General features: G+C 42.2%; 2 protein-coding genes across 2 annotated transcripts; both read left to right on the top strand.

Annotated features, from left to right (window-relative positions):
* Positions 1-1,524: 1,524 nt before the first annotated feature.
* Positions 1,525-14,625, top strand: TMC7 (transmembrane channel like 7; the record flags this gene model as incomplete). The annotated part of the gene is made up of 17 exons (XM_079542852.1): positions 1,525-1,588; positions 1,808-2,042; positions 4,036-4,184; positions 4,510-4,677; positions 4,870-4,955; positions 5,487-5,632; positions 6,007-6,154; positions 7,552-7,722; positions 9,015-9,172; positions 10,149-10,263; positions 10,751-10,848; positions 11,135-11,318; positions 12,094-12,221; positions 12,497-12,652; positions 13,411-13,514; positions 13,863-13,998; positions 14,601-14,625. 17 exons carry the CDS (start codon positions 1,525-1,527, stop codon positions 14,623-14,625), a joined length of 2,271 nt encoding a protein of 756 aa, XP_079398978.1.
* A 1,372-nt stretch (positions 14,626-15,997) lies between these two features.
* On the top strand, positions 15,998-18,476 carry COQ7 (coenzyme Q7, hydroxylase; the record flags this gene model as incomplete). Its single annotated transcript, XM_079542761.1, has 6 exons — positions 15,998-16,073; positions 16,183-16,382; positions 16,482-16,596; positions 16,708-16,847; positions 18,239-18,307; positions 18,399-18,476. The coding sequence occupies 6 exons, from the start codon at positions 15,998-16,000 to the stop codon at positions 18,474-18,476; spliced, it is 678 nt and encodes a 225-aa protein (XP_079398887.1).
* Between the last annotated feature and the right edge of the window lie 2,346 nt (positions 18,477-20,822).

Raw genomic sequence — 20,822 nt, forward strand, 5'->3', positions numbered from 1 at the left:
TATAAATGTACACAGCTGGTGCACACTTTGCAGATGTTGCACGAATGCTCAGCAACACGATTTTCAGGGGTTTCAATTTTTAACGCCCAATTTTTCAGGAATGGTCAACTGGAAGTTATTCAAACAAAGAGCATTAAATGCGATGCTCAACCAAGGAACCACAACAAACTGTAAACACATTTCCCTGCAGTACCTTGCTCTGTTACAGACAGATCTTGTACATCCTAGAGCTAAAGTGCAGCCTGGCCTCCAGCAGCCACACAGTGTCAGGATTTGCTATGCAAAATGTGCCACCTGGGAAAACCACCATGGGAAGAAACAGCAGACATGACCTCCTGGCCTATGAACTGGCCTTCACAGTGACCTATGGAAACATGAGCACATACTATAGATTTTTCTCATAGGAAAAATATATTAAAAGCATGTTAATTATTTTCTAGACCAATATACCAGCATGAAATCTGGAATATCAACAAAATGTTTTTTCTGGAAAGTAGCTCCATGCAATAAGGAAGTAGTTCCATGTCTCAGTGTTCTCTAAGTTCTTGTCTTCCTGCACATAATACACAAACACACTGATAACCACGCACACCTACATTACTTGCAGTACACACAGATGCTAGCTTGCATTTTTATCGCTAACATTTTATGATTATGAAAACTGATGTGACCATATGAATTCCTCTTGCTAATAAAGCAATTCAAAAACCAAGTCTGAGCTGACAGCACAGAGGTGAGTGTCCTTGCTGATGCCTGACTCAGCATCCTGAAACCCAATGATTCATTTTTACTGCAGAAAGATTACTTTTCCTCACAGAGTGCTTTCCTACTTCCTCACTTACGTATTTTCTTTTCACACTGAAGGTAAGAAGTGCTCACAACAAGTTGAGGAGTTCAGGCCAAGGACCTGGCGGCTCTCAACCACACATCAGTCTGAGTTTTCGTTGCTCCTCACACCAGACGCAAGCAGAAGATGACAAAACAGAACTTATTTCTAAACCAGCGTACCACGGCCTCGTGCCCTCGCTGCTGGGGTGTGTGGGCATCACTTCTCTCCAACGAAAAGATTTTTATTCGTGTCTGCACGCTGCCTTAGGGAAGTGGAATAAGAAGATAACCGCCCCGAAGCCTGACTCCCCGATTTTCAACCCACAAAGCCCTGCCACGGAAGGAGAGGGCTCAGTACTGAACACAGCGCTGGGTGAGAGCAGCGCGCAGCCCTCAGCCGCTCCCCTCACCCCGCAGCGCCGCCCCCACTCACACACGGACACACGGACACACGGACACACGGACACACGGACACACGGACACACGGACACACGGAGCCGGGCACAAACCGCCCCCACCTCCACCGCTTGAGGGAGGGGCCGCGCGCGCCTCCTGCAGCCGAAGGAGGAGGAGCGCGGACCGAGCGCGGAGCTTCGCCCCCGCCCCGCCGGCGGCCCCGGCCCCGGCAGCCGCCGCCCCGCCGCTCCCCGAACTTCGCGGCGCCCGGAAACGGCAGCGCGGCGTCCACAAGCAGACATGAGCGAGTTCGGGGCCGGCGCGGAGCTGCCGGGCTGGGTGGCGGACAACAGCAGCTGGGGCGGTAAGGGCGGCAGGTACCGCGCGGAGCGCTGCGGGAAGGGGGGGGGGAAGGGGGCAGCGCGGGGCCGGGGCGGCAGGTGGTGCCGGAGGTGCTGGTGGGGCTTGGAACGGGGGCACGGGGGCGGCCGTGCCGCTCGCAGCGCCGCGGGGTGTCGGCGATCGCGGGGTGCGCGCTCCCGGCCGGGTGCCATGTTTTAAACGCGCTTCCTCCGTCTCGCAGAGCTCTTTTCCCCCGAGGAGTCGCGCGCGGCGGCACCTGTAGGGTTCCTGCAGGAGCTGCCCAGCTACCGATCCGTGCGGAGGCGCCGGGCCGCCGGAGATGTCCAGGAGCGGCCGGGGAACCTGCGGGGAATCGCCGCTGCTGAGTTCCGGGGGCCGCAGCCCGAGGGAGAGGAGCGCGGGGTCAGGCACCTCTGGGAGCTGACCACGAGCATCGCCGAGAAGAGGATAATAAGGTTCTTTACATTTGCTTTTCTCTGCGCTTTTAAATATGACCTGCACCCAAAGGAATGTAGCACGTGTGAGATGAAAGGCAGGCACAGAATGGGGCTTACTTGTCCCTGCGGGGCACTGTTTTGAGAAGTTGCTCAGTCTCTTCTGTCAGGAACCCGTCGCGGCCCCACCTGCAGCACTGTGGCTGCCGGGAGCCTGACTGGGTGAGGGAGTGCAGCGAATGGGAGGAACACGCTCACAACGAGGAGCTGACCTGCTGCAGATGGACGTGATTCTTGCTGGCTTCTTCCTCTTGTCTCAAGAGTTTGTGCTCCTAAGGGTCCCAGCAGCTGACCTGTCACTGCAAGCAGCCCAGCCTCCTCATCAGCTCTGAGCACTGCTGTTTCCGTTCTTCCTTGCATTGTGCTCAAACACAGCGTGCTCTCTATTGCGGAATTGATAAGCGTGAGACAGCTTTTTAAGACCATTTTCTCCTTTCACATCCTGTAAGCTCTTCTCTGCTGTGAGCAGTTCCTGCCCATCAGCGTAGCTGTCAGCGGGCTGTATTTCTCACTTGTGACTTCAGCTGTCTCATATCTTACTACTGGGCTCAGAGCTCTTGATAGCAGAGGGTACATCCGTTGTCTTTGCAACATCCCCATCCAGCCACATTTGGACCTTTAGGTCTGGTGCTTCACAGTTGTGGTTATGAGCTGGGGGACAGGTGGAAGTACAGCCCTCCAAGGAGCTGTACATCAAACAGTGTTTGGTGCTCCACAGAGAACAGGAACAAATTGCTTGCAAGAAGAAAGCTGGTAGAGTGGCTGGACTTAGCTAAGAACTACAGACTGCTTTTAGAGTCAGGCCCAACTCTCTGTAGATGCACAAAATGCTGCAGAAGTTCTGTGTCTCAGTGCACTGAATTTTACATAAAATTGGGTGCTCCACTACTCAAGAAGCGGAACTGCAGTTCTGTGGCCCTGGTGCTCATCAGGAATGAAGTTGGGATATTCTGAGGTGGTTTATGATCTTGTAGCACCATGGGATTCTGATAAGGCCTCTTGGCACTTCAGGGATCAGTAATTGTGCCTGTATTGTACAGCAGCTGCCAGCACAGCATGCTTAATATAATAAATGCTGTGAAAGCTGAACACTCAGTGTCTGGAACAAATATGCAGCCCACGCCTTCGTTTAAAATGCAGCACAAACACAGGCCAGACAGTTCTCCAGAGAGTTTGTTTAAAACATTACATGCTGTAGCCTGTAGTTTCCATAGAATGGAATCTTTTGTGAGGAGCTGTGTTTACGATCATGAAGTGGCGTCATCTGTTGCATTGTTTGATTGTTGCAAGCAGGGCTTAACTGGATTCCTGCTTAAATACTGATTTCACCTTAAGCTGAGAAGGGTGGTGTCAGCACAGCACGTGCTAGTAGCGGTGCTCCTGATGCTGTATGCAGGCAGCTTAGTGCATCGCTTGCACATTACCAAATATTCTAAATTGGAACCTTTGTTGTCTCCTGCATGGCTGCTGCCTCCTGGGTTCCTAACAATGCCTTTCTTCAGCGCTTGCTGTGTACAAGTCAGTGGTCAAGCTGTGCTTCTGGAGGAGAGTTGACAATCTTAAAAGAAAAAAATGCAAATACGAGTCACTCAGAATTTTCCTTGATGCTGTTGCTGGATACCAGTTTGTAAAATTGAAGTACATATATATGTTACAAAAAAAAACACCGAAGAAATTATAGACTGTCGGTGGGTCATTCCTGGAATTTGTTTGCAACTTCTGAGAGCAACTAATTCTTAGATGCCAGTATGCTGGCAAAGAAATTTCAAACTCACTGAGCTGGCACTTTATAGTGAATTTTAGGAAAATGGAATGATTAAGAATTGATAATAGGGGTAGCTAGCATATGTTACTGCATCTTCTAGTGCTGACATCTCTCTGAAGGCACCGTTGTGCTTGGTGCTGCTCCTTGTGTTGAAAAAGTGGGTCAGTAATTGTATTTCTTATCTCCTAGGGATTCTCAGCAGTCTGATATAAAATATTCTTCTGGGTGGAAGCAGTGGAAAAGAACTAGTAGTAAATCATGGAAAAAAACTCTCAAGGATATCAAACAGTTGTCATCTTACGTGGAGCTTTGGCGGCGTGATATTCACAGCATTGAAGGTATTCACCTTCTGTTGGTTTCTCCTCTTTCAGATTGCTTCTGTTATTAGTGGTCTTACGTGTGTGAGCATAGTTTCACATTTAACTGTATGGCTTAAACACTTACAGCTTAGGAGTGATGGGAGAGTTAACTTCAGAAAATCTGTAATGGGGAAGGTGGAAATATAGTGGAGGAATCGATCAGAAAGTCTCATTGCCTTTTCACTTATTTCTTAAAGCCGACAGTACTGAAAATTAGCTTTTAATAATGTTTCTTCACTATTATTATTTTTTAAATTATTTTTGTCGTTTCAATTAGTATTACACATGTTTGTTTTATCCCTAGGGAAATTTGGTACTGGCATCCAGTCCTATTTCAGCTTCCTGCGTTTTCTGGTCGTGCTGAATTTTTCAATGTTCATCCTGATGTTCGGTTTTGTTATACTTCCCACTGTCATCTCTAATTATGGAATTTTCAACAGCAGCTCTTCTAAAATTTCTCCACATAACACAGGTAAACATCTCTGTGTACCGCTGTTGTTTTTTAGATTCCTCAATTCCTTTGCCTTCTCCCCACCCACCAGGGCAGAGAAATTGTGTTTTGTTTGTTTTTTTTATTAAGAACATGCCATATTTTAATTAACTTGAACTTGCAATTTAATGAGGATTAGTATGTTAGTGACCTTTCCTGCCTTTCTTCTGACAGAGCCTTATTGCACAGTTTACACACCTAGTGGTAATAAGGGACTTGTTTACTACTATACGTACCTCAAAGATTTGCTCACCGGCACTGTAAGTAATTTGATTTTATTTTTTTCTTACAGTTGTAAGTTTCACATAGCACATAAAACATGAGAACATTTTACTTAGGAAATGATGCTTTGATAATTTTGAAAAACAAGAGGCATAGGCATCACTGGGTAAAATTAGCCTTTATCCTTAATCTGTGAGATGGTAGTTTTCACTTCTGAGAGCCCGCAGGGCCTAGTTAGTCACACACTGCAGCCTGTGCCTCTCTTCTCCAGCTGCTGAATGTTCCATGAGCTGGAGCTTGCTCCCTGTTGTGCTCTCTGTGTAGGTTGCTAGTGTTCTTGACACAGTGCTCTCTGGTTGGAGAGGCGTGGAATTTTTGCATGTGGTGTCCATAGAAGTTTGTTAGAAGTGTGTAAATATTTAGAATCTACAGATCGTTGTAGCCTGCTTGTGACCTCAGCAGTAATCTTACGTTTACAAAATGCTTCGTTTGAGCCAGGAGGGATTGAACAGTGCAGTTGTTGTTATTGTTATTATTCTGTGTTCATTTTAAACTTGGCCTTTTCGCAGGGGTTCCTGGAAGTGACAGTTTTGTTTTATGGCTATTACACAATGGATGCTGCATGGCTTAATGTCCTGAGATATAACTTACCACTAGCATACTTGCTAACTACGTTTGCCTACCTTGCACTAAGTCTTTTCTGGATAATCAAAAGGTAAAGATGTTGGTATCCTTCATTTACTGCTCCTGTTGCTCAGTTTGCATTCTTGCTTGTAGGGGAAACTGAATTACAGAACAGCTTTACATAGAAATTGAGGATCTTTTGCTAGAAGTTACGATGCCGCAGTACCCTTTGTTTGATTTTGAGGAGCTGAACCAGAAAAAATAATATATTGAAGCTGTGTTGGCTTCAGTTGACTTTGGTTCCTGCAGAACCACTCACGGAAATTTTTTTAGAGATTTGTTGGTATTATAATACAATGCTTTAGTCTTTGATGAGCCAGGTTGCCCTAAGTGTGGTGTGTGATTGTTTTTCCTCATGGCTAAAATATGTCTGTATTGAATGAAGTAATTTTGCCTTTTTTTTAGATCTGTGAAAGGATTTAGGCAGAACTTGGTGCATGGTGTAAATCAGTTTCAGAGTTACTGCAACAAAGTCTTTGCAGGCTGGGACTTCTGTATTACAGATCTAAATGCAGCACGGCTAAAGCATCGCAGCTTGCTATATGAGCTCCAAGTGAGTAACTTCTTTTGTTTTTCTACAATTACTATTGCTATATATATATATATATATATATATATATATATATATATATATATATATATATATATATAAAAGAGAAAAAGAGAAGTGTATAATTAAACAGATAGTGGAATAGGGGTAAGAAATATTGAAGTAGTTTACACTGGGGACAGGGGAATCCACATCATCTCACATACTTGCTAGTTATCTAGAATTGTGGTGCAAAGTGACAAGAATTGGTAGTGAGGTTGAAGGCCCTTCCCCCATCCACTGGGGACTGAAGCCAAACCCTTTTGCTGCCTGTGTTATCTGCCTCTTCCTCACACTCCAGCCCTGTTTCCTGTATTAGTTTCTACACAATCTAACAGGAAATGCTTGTCTAGCAAAACCTTGGGCAAAACCTTGTACCGCTGGGAGTCAGTTTGAGTATACTGAGTTGTAAGTCTGCAAAGTGTTAGGCAGTTGTTGTGCTTAGAAAACACAGAGCTAATGGACTTCCCAAATCAGAAGCGTCTATAAAGGGAGAACCTGAAATGCTTTTTTGCTGAAACTACAACTATTTTTTTCTGTGTACACTGGAAGCAGAGATTCATGTTGTGAAACAGTGACCTCTGAAAAGATATTTCTACCTCAAATCACAAAGCAATAATTGCTGATTTCATGAATTAGAGTTGCTTTCTGTTTCGGTAAAGTTCAGTTGTCATCTTAAGGGATTTTTTATTTTTTACTTTTAAATCCTAAATCTTTTGCCTTGGTAATTCACACCTTGAAAAAAGTTGCCCATTAGTGTTACTCTTTAATTGAAGTACAATCAGAAAACAGCTGAGTAATCTGTGCTTTTGTTCGGTTTATGTTGCTCTCACAAGTAGTGCACTATTTTTACATCAGCTAAGCTGAAACCTGCTATGTTGACGTGACCAGCTTCTCTGGGCTCTGCTTGTTTTTCTGTGCCAGACTCTGATTTTTCTTCACAGAGCAGAAAAAATCCAAGTCAGAGTGGTGAAGGCTGGTAGCTTACCTGCAGAAGTGTGGAGATGAGAGGTCTGATTTACGCTTATCAAAGTGTAGTACCAAACTGAGTATCTCACAATAGATATCTTTCTCAGGGAGGTACTGACACAGTAGAAGAGGATTACAGGATGCTTTTCTTTGGGTACAGAGCTCCAGACTAGGAACTAGGAAGCTGACTAGGGCTTCCAGTCCTGTGTGGGCCTGTTTGTGTCTATGAAAAGGCACTTTCAGTCTGTTTGAACAGCCTGTATAGTGACCCTCCTAGAAAAAGCTATAGATTTAGCTTCACTGAGGCAAGAATACTCCAAAGGTAAAAGATACAGTGTCAAGACTTGCATGCTGCATCAGAAAATGATATATTATTTTTCTTTTGTTTATAGGCAGATTTGGAGGAAGAAAGACTGAAGCAAAAAATAGCTGACAGGACTATCAAAAAAAAGCTACAGATCTTCTCTCTGAGAATATTTATAAATATAGTTGTCATTGCAGTTTTATTAGTGTGCTTTTATTGTATTTTTAGAGCAACTGTCTTCTCTCAAGAAAACTCCAGTGTAAGTATCAGACATAACATTACAATAGATTAAATTGGGGCTGGTGATTTGAGCAAGAATTACTGTGAAAGAGTCAAATATCCTAATACAGAAGCTTTCGTGTAACGGTTTTGAAACACTTGCTTTCTAACTACCTATGTTTTTTTAATAGCAGGGAGTGAGAAGGATAAAGAAAGATGTGCAAGAAAAAACAGTGGTGTCTTCCTTTAATACAGAGGCTTCAGATGCCAGTCTGTGCCTTGGAGCTAATGCAGCTGGGAAGAAAAGCAGCTCTCACTTTCTTTCCACTGTAGCTGTTCTCACTCCTCTGATCTGCTAGTGCTAACACTTGTGTGTCTTGGCAGTGATCTGGCTCAGGGAATGATCTGGATAAAACAAACTTCATTATCGTCAGCTTTTTGATCTAGTTGATTGTTCAGCTGTAAAAATAAACAGCAATGGAAGGCAAAGACTACAATCTTTGGTTTGTGGTTTGAGTTACAGCTGTGTGGGGAAACAAAGACTGATCAGGGAGCACTTTGCAGAAGAAAAGGTTCTTGCATCAGTACTGGAAAGAATCGAGTTTGATGGAGTGCTCCCCTCTGTCAGGACAAACAGATGGGAAGAGTGATTCAGAAGTAGAACAGCAAGAGCCAGCAGCCAGCTCAACAGTGATTGAGTTCTCTCTAGGACAGCAGGGCTTAAATAGCCTGCTGCAAATGGAGACTGCACTCTTTCCTCTGTTCACTGACGATGTGATGGGCACTGGCTGTGGAAGAGGAAAGTTGTATTCTTGATGGACTTCTCTAAACTGCCAAGATTGCAGAGAGGGGGAGGACCAAAATCTTTGTGTCAGCAGCAGTGTTTGAGAACAGAGAAGGATGATAGCACAACACTGAACAACTGAGAAGATGCCTTCGCTTGCTGTGGGCTTTATATGTAAGGGTTGATATCTTGAGCTTGCCTAAGTGAGTAGGTAGTGGAGGTTGTTAATGTGGTGGGAAAGTCAGGTGAGCTGTTTGTTACCTGTGAGAGTGACTTAAAGTGTCTTTTGGTACAGGTATAGGTCTAAAAGCTGATACCCTTTAAAGTAGAGCAAGACAATATAATCAGGTGTGAGCCTTGGTGAAAACAGCCTTTTCAGGGAGAAGCTTTGGAGAAAAGCAAGGTTGTATAGCAGCAGTCAGCCTTGTTCCAAATATGAGTGCATGCTGAAGACAAAGTTTTGGACAGGAAAGAATGGTAGGTAGCTGAAGAGAGCACAATGCCAGAAATACCTGAGTGTACTGCCATCTTTCTCTTTTTTTGTACAGGATGTCAACAATGTGAGCTTCCAGGCTAATCTTTTAGTTCAGTATTTGCCATCCATCGTGATCACAGCGGTCAACTTAATTATTCCTCAGATCTTTTCAGTTCTGATCAGATTTGAAGATTATTCACCAGCCTTTGAAATCAGGCTGACACTGTTGAGGTAAAGATATTTTTGCTATGGGGCCTTGGATGTTTGAACAACTTGTTCTTGGTAGATTTGAGGTATTGTAAACATTCAAATACCACGAGTCAGAGGTTGGACTCCCTGCAGCAGAGGGCCTGGGCACTGGAAGCCAAGCAGGCATTATTTGACTTAACGTTTCATTGGAAGCTTGCATTTCAGATCTGGAAATGATCTCCTCTTTTGTTGACAGTACAGTGCAGTCATTTAATGTTCCAGTTTCTGTTCTGTTTAGCTGTATGATCTGGACATCTTCAACAATCTGAAAGTCAGTAGGTAAATTAGTAGGAAAGTGCTGACTGTAGAGCTGTGAATTCACACTGCTGTGTGCAGCAGTTCCCTGGATGTGCAGCTGCTATGTGTGCACAGCAACCAATTTTACTTATGTTAAAGAGCAGTATAGCAGTAAATGAAGCAGGGCGTTGCTCAGGGCAAAAGTTAAAAGTTTTGGAATAAAAGATACCTTAAACTGAGTGTGTGAACTGGCATTTGGCAGGCTAAGGTGGCAAGATCAAGATAGAAGCATTTGAACATTGTTAAACACCAGTGTTTGTATTTCTGGTTCGGTTAAGTGCCTCTGAAGGCCTGAAGCCACCTGAGGGGAATGTTGCACATAAAGTTGTCATCTGGCCTCTCCACTGCACTTCAGAGAGCAGCAGCCCACTGTGGGTTGAGCTCCCACCATATAAAGAGCTTGGGGGCTCAACTTACAGGACTGGTCTAGGAAGAGTACAATGAAAAGAAACAAAGAGCTGTAGCCTAAAGCCGAGAAGGTGAAAGGCAATTTAACCTACTACTAAAGAAAGAAATGTATGTGATATCTGCCTGGTCATTCCATTAAAACTGCTGCATTTTCAGTCTCTGTGTTCTTCATTGGGCTCCTCTGTCAGTGGAGTCAGGTGCCAGAATAGCTGTGTTTTGGAAAGTGTAAGATTGCTTTTTGCTTTTCTTCCAGGTGCATCTTTGTGCGGTTGGCCAATATTGGTGTTCTGTTGGTCTCACTGTGGACTCAGATCCACTGTACCACTGACCAGTGTAAGGCCTGTGGGTACAATTACGAACTCTATCCTGTAAGTAGACTTATCTTGGTCCTTAATCACCTGAACTTGTAGTAAGATATTTTTCCATGAGGTTTGGTTGTTTAAAAGTATTCAGAATTGGACTTGTGGTTCCTGTTCATGCTGTAGATCGTGCTGTGTGCATGTGTATCTATCTGTCTGTCTATCACTTATCTTCCATTTATTTACAGCTGAACATTAACAGATGGTAATTTAGCAGAGATTTTCTGGCTGCTGTGAAGTCCATTTAAGGTTGTGTTGTCACTGTCTTTTTCTTCAATAAAACAAATTGTCATAGAAAGCAAATAGAACACTTGGTTTGGAAGCTCTGAAACACTTGAAAACTTTAGAAATGGAAATTATTACAGTTTTATCTTTATTGGTGTGAGCTGATTGAGAAGTGTGTTGTTTTAGTGATTGATAGCATTTTTATTTTTATTTTTTAACCATTTTTCATTAGACTTTTAATGCTGATTTTTCTCCTCATACGTTTTTCTAGTGCTGGGAGTCTGCAGTTGGGCAAGAAATGTATAAACTGTTGATGTTTGATTTCATGATAATAATTGCTGTGACCCTGTTTGTGGACTTTCCTAGAAAGTAAGTGTCTCTGCCTTTTGAGCATACCTTTACAAAATGATTTATGATTTTTTTTTTTTCATTTATTAATTCCCTGTATTTCTAACCAGATTGACAGTTTTAAAGTAAAATATCTCTGATTATTTGAGTACTTATACAGATAGATGCTTTTTTTTGAGACTTGTATCTACTTCAGACATCTTTCTGTCACATCATTGAATGTTTCAGTGCTGAATTTCATGTGTATTAGCGTTCAGCTAAGCTCTGTAGCTTCACTCTAGAACTTAGTGATGTTCTTTGTTTTTAGGATGCTAGTTACTTATTGCTCTTGGAAGCCAGTTCAGTGGTTGGGTTTGCAGGAATTTGGAATTTCTGACAATGTCCTGGATATCATTTATGGACAGACGATCTGCTGGATTGGAACCTTCTTTTCACCACTTCTTCCTGCAATAGCAACTATCAAATACTTCATCATCTTTTACATTAAAAAGGTAGTGAAGATGTTTGGTGTAAACACAAGTAACAACAACAAAGAAAACATTTTTTAATGTTGGTATACAGTTGATTTAAAACAAAACCTTAAACAAAGATACAGTATGCAGGAAATGAGGTAATAAAATTCTCTATTTTTTGTAACTATTTTTTTACTTTTAAGAGAAGATAGAATTTTGCTTTGACATAAAGGAAAGGAACGCTTTAACGACTACATAAATTATTTGTAGCCTTTTAAAAAAATCTTTTCTAATAAAAGTAATTTATAACTCCTTTTGCATTGATCTGTTTACTGCTTACAGTGCTTAGAACTTGGGCAAAATTTTGCCAAACTGCTAAATGTTTGGGAGCAAAATGGAAAGTCCAAGCTTCATTAGATATATGGCATGGTTTCAGCATATCAGAAACCTTGCTCTACAATTAGACATCTCCTGTGCAACAAATTCTTACCAGTGTTTAATTCTGGTGAGGAGGGGTGTATTCACTGAAGCTTTGGCAGATCGTAGCAAAAGGCTGCGTTGCAGATCATATACTATGTGACTGATGTTATTTGGCTCTCTACAAGTGTGATCTGGATCAAACTTACTCAGAATAAGAGATGTTGGTTTATACTACAATGCAGAGCATTCTTGTCTTTGCCCGTCTCAGTCCACGTACATGAAAGGGGGGATGGCTGCCTGGTAGCATATCTGAAGATGGAAAATACAGTTGGTGGGGAAGTAATATGTTAATACATAAATAGATGTAACATTCTTGCTCCTTTTTTCTCTCCAGATCAGGTTGATACACACATGTAAACCTGCAAGTAGGCCTATCAGAGCATCAAGTTACAATTTTTTCTTGGTGGTGCTGTTGATTGGGCTCATCTTAGCTTTCATTCCTTTGGGAGTCAGCATAGCACAGTAAGTGACAATTTAACTTCTATGAAGTTGGCATTTGCTTTAAGGTTGTCAGTTCCCTAGAAATAGATCAATAACTTCTAAATGATAAAATAGAATACTGTGTACCTGCCTATAATAAAATCAAACTTCTATTTAGTTTATATTAACAAAAAAATACCGTTTTTAAGATGAGGTGCACTTTTACCCTATCAGCGAGGTGGTGCTGGCTTGCGTTGGATTATTTTGTCTTTACATTTTGGTGTAGCATCTCATTTATCTTCTGATTTTTTTCACAGTATCTCCTCTTCCAAGGCATGTGGGCCATTCAGAAATTTTAACACTTCATGGGCTGTTGTTCCAGATACAATACTTGGGTTTCCAACAGGTCTGCAGAAATTCCTTTTTGGCATAGCATCAGAAGCTTTTGCAGTGCCTTTTTTTGTGGTTGCCTGGTAAGTGATATGGAGACCTGATCCTGTTATAAATGGCTAGTTTCCTTCCTTACTGAGCTGATAACAAATTTTAGACCATATTTTCCATTTGCAGTCAAAAGCATCAAAGCCCATATGAAGCCTCACTCCTTATGTCTTTACCCATTTATTGTTGTTTGTTAGCTTTATTCCACCTCATCTTTCACAGCCCATGTCCCACATTCTTCTTTCTCAGAACTGTTAATTGTTCTGCAAATTGGTGTTGTAAATCCTATGATCACAAATTCTGTTCATTAAACTTCGTTTAAAAGGAACAAAAAAAGGTGAGGAAGGAGGACTAAAATAGCCATTCTGTAAGGTGAAAATTGGTATGGTTTCATAGAATTTTGAGGGTTTGAGGTTACCTTTGGAGATGATCTAATTCAGCCCTCATGTTCAAAGCAGGGTAGCCTAGGGTAAGTGCTTGGGAACCATGTCCAGTTGGGTTTTGAATATTGCTAATAGCGGAGACTCCACAACCGTGCAATAAAGAGAGAGCTGTGCTGTCAAAACACAACCTATAAAATCTGAGCTGGGCCTTGCCTCTACGTCTTCTAGAGCTCTGTCCCAGCTTGGCAATAACAAAAATAGCAGGTGCTTCTCAGCAAAGCTATATCCTACTGTATTTTTTCCTCATCTTCTTTTCATCTGAAACATATATGTAGACAATTGATTCCCTTGACCTATAACAGCCTTTTTGTTTGCATGGTGCTAACATAATGTTGGTTTGTTGTTTGCAGCCTCCTTATGTTCTATTCGATTGCCTTGGCTGGAGCGCACAAAAGAGTGGTTGAGCAGCTAAGGGAACAACTGGTTATGGTAAGATTTAACTCAATATATTTTTGTACCCCAGAAGTTTTCCTTGTGGCATCCATAATCAGGCATACAGAGGAAGAACATTCTTCCCACACTTCTGCATGTTTGGTGTTCGGAGGCAGTGAAGAATGTTTCATAGATTACATAGGAAAAGTAACTGAAGCACAGAAGTATTTTTCAGTCTAGTTGGTGTGCTTGGGCTGCAGCTGCAGCAAGGCCCAGTTGTATCAGCAATGCAGGTGTGTGGGATGCACTGAGAAGTGATGTCCCTGTTCTTTATTTGTTGCATTGCTTAAATCAACCCATCTGCGTGGTTTTTTTTCTGCCATAAGAGAACTTCAAACTTAAGGCTTCTGTCCATTCCCCCATCTTTCAGTCTTTGTTTCCTTCTCCACGCTCAGAGACAGACACCCGACTTCTTGCCCTTCACTCCAAGTCTGTGTTTCTACTTTACCACAGCTGGACTTTTTCTTGAGTACGAGTCCCAGCACTACCTGCAACGATTACTTAAGGTGGAACAAATCACCACTAACCAGTCTTTGGAGAATGTTGCCGGTGTTATTTGCGGCCATCAAAAGCTAATAGTGTTTGTCAGTTTAAGAGAATTTGTATGCTGTGGTCTGTCAAGCAGCTCTGGTCCGAATCTAACCTTTCTCCTAAGACTTCTCACTTTATTAGGAAAGATCGTGGTTTTGTTAAATGCATCTTGTAGGTATGATACTTAACGATTTATCACTAGGGAAAAAAACAAAAAGCAAAAATATTCCGGGTGAGAGATTTCTTAAGAATATAAGGGATTTAGGAGCAAAAGCCTTTACTTTATTGCTGCTTGCACACTGTTGTTTGGCTTCTGGGAAGCACAGTTCTAAATCTCTAGGTATGTCAGATGTTTCTTTTTGGGTTCAATACAGAACTGATAACATGTGGCCTAACGTGACGCAAATGATTTCAAAGCCATTGTTAAAATAGTTTCGGCATTTGAGAGAGTGCTGTTAACCACTAATTAGAGTACTTGGTGATGAGAGCAGCTATCTGCTTCTAGTAAAGAAATGAGCTGTATATAGAATTTGTACATCGTTTTATCTGGAGTGTGCTTTTTATTCTGTCTTTCCAGGAGAGTCGTGACAAGTTGTTCCTAATTGCAAAACTAACAGAAGCTCAGAAAAATAATTGAAAACCATAAAAAGCCGGAAGATAACGGTACCACTAGCTAAGGATAGAGGATCTGCAGCATGTGAAAACAGAGCAGCTGACCAGCTCCGTGATCTGTGTAATGGATGCTTAACGTTCTTATTAGTGTTGATTATGCTAGTGGGCCTTAGAGTTTCCAAGACTGGAAGTTTAGCTTATTTGTACCATGTTAGACCTGTTCAAAACATTGTATTGCAGGGCACTTTATTGCTACCATTTCAAAGCTGTTAGAGTTTGTGATAAGTTCCTGGTTTGTTCGTGTTTTTCGGGAGTTTTGGGCAAAATGTGATTAGAACTGAAACTATTTAAAAACTGCACAGTTTTTATAAATTATACTTGTAAGAATTGGGGTGGGATGAGTGGGGGGGGGGGGGAGGGTGGTTTTATGTTTTCCCACTCAGATCTTTTAAAATGAAAGCAATTGAGACTCATGTCAGTATTTTGAAATAGCACAGTTGAACACTAGATGAAGAAAACAAGCAGGAGAACCCAGCTGCTGCATGCTGCAGTCCCTGCTCTGTGGTGCCCAGCTGACTGGTGTGCAGGAGCCTCTTTTAAATGGGTATGGCTTTACTACTTGCATTTCAGTTTTGAACAAGTGCCTCGAATACTGTTCTGTGTTCTAAAATGTGAATTTTTGGGAGTTATTTATAGTTCAGAAATGCAGCATTCAGAAACTCGGATGCCACTGTCCTTTAACTGCTTGTTTAAGTGGACAAACGAGCTGTGTGACTCAGAACAATGTTTCCATGTAGCCTTCAAGACTGTCCCTTTATTTGAAGACTGTTTTTCTCCAGATTGCAGTGTAAAGAATTGTGTGCATTACTTGAAATTCCTGGTAGTACACTGGCATTTAACGTAAGATACTTTTTTTTCTTTTTATGATGTTTTGTAATGTTTTCTGTCCTCAGTTGTAAAGAAATTAACATGTAATAAATCAATTTTAAAATCTAATCCTAATTAAAAAAAAAAAAAAAAGTTTTATTGAACGGTGTAAACTGAGTTGACAGTTTGACATTTTATTGCTTTATTTGCCTGGGAAGCACGTTTACACGAAGAAGAGCTGTGTGGACGCCTCCCTCAGCTCCCGCTGCGGCACCGCGCGGGAATTGCCTCATAGGCTCCCGCCTTAGGGGCGGAGCGATCCCCTTTCGTTCCTATGGAAACCAGCAGACGCTGGTCTCGAGTGACAGCTCCGCTGGCCAGTGCGGAGGCGGCGGGCAGCCAATGGGAATCGCCATGGCGGCGGGAGGCGGGAGGCGGGCGGCCCGCGGCGATGACGTAAGCAAGCGCGACGCAGAAGGCGTCGGGGTCAGCGGGATGGCGGCGGTCGTGGCTCTGACTCCGGCGCTGCGGTGCTCATTGGGGCGGCACCGAGCGCTGAGCGGCTCTGCGGGTACGGAGCCGCCGCTGCCCGCTGTGGGCCGGCCGGGGCCTTTCGGCTGGGCCCTCGCAGCCGGGGCCGGACGGCGGCAGAGCCCCGCTCACCTCTGTCCCTTCGGCAGGTCGCTGCGGAATGCGGCCTTTCCCCGCCGACGGGGCGTCCCTGAGGCCCTGCAGCACGAAGGCGGCTCCGGACGGCGTCAACAAAGCCGTCGTAGATCGCATCATCCGCGTGGACCACGCCGGGGAGTACGGCGCCAATCGCATCTACGCCGGGCAGATGGCCGTGCTGGGCAGGTCGACCGCGGGGCCGCTCATCCAGGTGCGTGGGACCTGAGCCCTGCTGGTTTGTGTTGCGCTGCTTGGTTGTAGCAGAGAGCTTAACTTCTTGGGTCTTTGCTGACATTTGGCTCTGTTGCAGCAAATGTGGAATCAAGAAAAGGAACACCTGAAAAAGTTTAATGAGTTAATGATTGCATACAGAGTCCGACCTACTGTCCTATTGCCCTTTTGGAATGTAGCAGGCTTTGTTTTAGGTGAGTTTATGTTATTATTGCTGTTGTTGGTTTTGGAAGTCTTCATGTGCTTAAATTATTAACGTTGTTTCAGATTTCACTGTTTGTATGCGTTTGGTACTGCAATCACAGGGGCTGGAAGCTCTCTACTTGGAAAGAAGGGTGCAATGGCTTGCACAGTGGCTGTGGAAGAGAGCATATCAGACCACTATAACAACCAGATCCGAACTCTAATGGATAAAGATCCAGAAAAGTATGAAGAACTGATGCAGGTAACTGTGGCTTAAAAAGAGCATAAGAAATTCATTGAACTTCATAATGTGACGTGACTTTTAAAATATTGCACCAATCTGGATTTCCAGCATCTCTCTCTTCTGTTGTTTAGAATTCTAAAGTCAGTAGAAATTTTAGGATGAAAAGATGGCTCTTCCTCTAGCAGTACTAAGCCTATTGAGCAGCAAACTAAAACGTACGTTAGATTAACTTCATTTTTCAGTGCTTCGTTGCTCTCCTTTTCACTGGGAGAACTGGGCCTTAATTGTGATTACTTCTAACTGAAAGGAAGAAGTTAGAAGGGAGAAAAGGGAAAACAGTGACTACATAACCATGCCTAGCATAAGCAAAATGTTACTATGTGAGTCTAGTTTTGAACGCTGCTCAGAGGAAGGAAGGAGCTTGTGTTTGTTAGCTTTGCAAGAGAATTATTTCCCAACTACTTTAGGTGTCACGTTAGGATGCCCTTCTGTAGGGTGTTTATGAAGGGCTGAACTGTTCTCAGATATTGCAAGTTCAGCTCGTTTGTGGTAGGAGCTTGCTCTACAGCTTGTGTATACATTTCTAGTTCCTTGCTGAATGTTACTCTGTTCAGTTGTGTCTAATTTAACATGCTGACAAGTCTGCTTCCATCCAAATTGTATTTGTGTTACAGGAGTAATACCTCATGGCACCAGATTGTGCTGATGTTCATGAGGAAAATACTGCCTATGAAAATAAAGGCTAGTATCTGAGTGCAAAATATAGAGGAAAGAGTTGAGTAGTAAGGTTATTCACAGTCTCAGCATGAGAAACAGTAATGAAAGCAAATTTCTTGGATGAGGACGGTGGCTGAAGGTATGTTCTGACCATATTATTAAGCTGTCCTGCTTATCTCCAGTCATACCAAGAGAAAATTCTTTAGATCTTTTTGTCCTAGTTGGAAAAACTAGAGGAGAAAAACACTGTTCTTCAGACTATGCTGAAAATGGGCAAAAGCTGTGTTGGGTTACAAGGAAATACCCTTACTGATTATCTGTCAAGGCAGATGCCTCAATGTTGTTAATTGAGTTGTCAGAGTAACAGTTGTAGTCGTAGTGACTGACTGGTTCGACACATACAAATGTTCTTAAAATTTTTAACGAGATAGTGGTGTAGAATGGCCTGGGCTGAAAAGGACCTCAGAGATCACAGTAGCTTAGTTTTCTTCAATACTTTTGCAGAACATTTAAGTAACTTTAGTTCTGGGAGATGATATAAATAATCCCTTTTTTGGAAGTTGAAGATTTAGAGAAGCTTCTGAGAGACCTGGGCTTGCCCTGGTGCACGCAATGACCAATGGGCTGTAGTCCTATATTCAGCTGCCTTGACTCTTCTGCAAAGACTTAATAATTACTTGCTATTTTTAAAGATAATAAAGCAATGTCGGGATGATGAACTGGAGCACCATGACATTGGGCTTGAGCACGATGCAGAGAGAGTAAGTACAGTGTTAACTAATTGGTGCTGTTCTAATTCAAATAAAACTCCACCCTGCTAGATACTTCTATCTTTTTGTTCTTTTTTTACAGGCACCAGCTTATTCTGTTTTGAAGACGGTGATACAGCTTGGGTGCAAAGCTGCAATATATTTATCAGAAAGAATTTAGTGCTATTTTCCAAAGATGCAGTAATAAACTGTGAAACAAAATCTTTATTTTATTCAGATTTGTACAATTTTCTTAATTGAGCATCTGTTTCAACCATATCTGATTTTGTCACATTGAGAACCTGTTCAAAAAAAATCTACACTTGAGTCATTTGGGATGAATGGGAGCAATGGGAGAACTGGCAGAAACTGTTCACAAGGTGGCAGTAAAATATGCATGTATTTACATACGTACTGTGGGTATGTGTTACATACATATCCACACACATCAACGTAGGAAGTTTTCCATTGCCTTCAAATTTATATATGCTTGAAGTAAGTTGGAGCTTATTAGCTCATTTTAAAATCATCAATATTGAATAAGTAGGATATTTTAAAATTGTAATTGGGAAAGTAAAATGAAGCGAGCACTTCTGTTTGCTCTGCCTCGAATAAAGATTGGTGATTATAAGATTAAAATCTTTCAAGTCTTGCCAACTTATTCATTTATTTTGTCTCAGTTTTTGGATTTTTTGTTTGTCTTCCCTTGCTTCTGCTCTCTGTGTACACAGAAGTAATGGATGTATGAAGCAAGTGGAGAGAGCAACTTGGAGCACCTGTGGAATTGCACTTCATGTTCTCTTACAGCTTTCGAGTTTATCTTCCTTTGGTTCCAGTCTTCAGTGGCACTCCGTATTGAAATTATTTTTGCATGCTTCCTGCTGACATTCTGCCTTGGAGCAGTAAAAATGCCCGAGACAGAGATCATTGTATCTGCTCTGTTAAACTCTAACCAGAGATGATAAAAATACAGCAACAGAATTGGTATGTTGTAAACCGGTAGGGATGAAAAGCATTTTCTGCATAATTGCATCTCTTGCTTGTTAGGTCTTAAAAACTTATTAGCCAATACTTAAAAGTCCTTGACAGAGACTTATATATTATATTATATACCTGGAGAGCACTGTCTTTTTATCATACGTGGCAAGGAAGACCCTATGAATAATAGTGCAGGTGACACAGCCTTTTATCTGTGCTTCTAAAACCTTGAACAGCTCAGCTTGTTTAAGCGCTGTAAGCTACCTTTTGTTTCCCAGTCTTAAAAGTCTTCCAATTTTTAGAGGTTTTGTGTGTGTGTGTGTGTGTGTGTGTGTGTGTGTTTTTCCTAATAAGAATAATTAACAATGGCAGATCAGAGAGCAGAACTTGTTGTGTCTTTATGTGGTTAAAAGCCACGGTGTGTAAGAAGTCAATATTTTTTTAGCCAAAGCAATGGGGCTTAACTCAAAAGGTCAGCTCTGGAAGTGGAATGTAATGCATGTAAGCCTAGCTGAAAGGGAAAGAATTGGAAACCAAGAAGTAAAACAGTAGCTGTGTTGCCCATTACTGTCATGAGGAATGCACTCACCTTTGCCAATCTTGTATTTTACCTCATCTGGCAAAGCCATACGATTACGTGCGGCCTGTTATATGGTTGTATTGAGTTTGTCTGTGTGTGAAATTTCCAGTTCTGTTGTTCTGGCCAAATTCTGTGGACTGACCTTGTAGCTGCTTTGAGACCAGAGGAGGATAAGCAATGCTGAGGTGTGGGCAGGAGTCCAAGACCTGCATCTGGGGGCTTGGCAAGGGTTTGGACAGCAGGTAATCCAGTACATCTCTGATCCTGTGTTTTTTGAGGACCTCCTTTGGTATGTGTAGCTACTGATCAGTGTCTAATTAGTCATGAAAGGATTATTTTCCCTCTTTTTGTGAAGGAGTCTAGATTGGAAACTAAGTCTTTAATGCAAAAACTCCTGTATGATTAATTACACTGGCATTTTGTAAATCGAGAATAATTTCTATCAAAACATTACAGGCCTGGCCTGTCTGTACTCAAACTGCAAATGTTATTTGCATTGTCTGAACAATGTGGCATTTGGTTCTGTCTCTGACTGATCTGCCCATCCACTGGAATAACTTCAGGAACTCAAAAGCTAAATGGCTGATTGCACAGGGGCTACATAATAACGGGGGACCTCTAAGGGATTCCCGTTTTTCTTGTCTCACCCCCAGACAGTTGTGAGCAATGTGCATGTCAGTGGGAATTTTTTAAAGGGAGATCATATGAAACTTAAGATGTCTTTCCAAAGTTGACCAATGCAAGTCTCAATTTCCTTGCCTTCCAATACCTGAAGCGTTGATATGGTGGAATGTGGAAAATTCCTATATTATCTGAATAAGTATGAAAGAATGATTAATTAAAGTGGCTAATGACGTAGCAAGTGTTTAAAGAATGCGCAGTGCAGTTGTTTAAGTCATGGAGTTTAGTAATTGACTATTAAATAGTGCTAAAAAAACAACTCTGTGCTGTCAATTACTTAGGTTAGGA

This window comes from Tetrao urogallus (assembly GCF_951394365.1).
Source record: "Tetrao urogallus genome assembly, chromosome: 15".
NCBI classification, from domain to species: Eukaryota; Metazoa; Chordata; class Aves; order Galliformes; family Phasianidae; genus Tetrao; species Tetrao urogallus.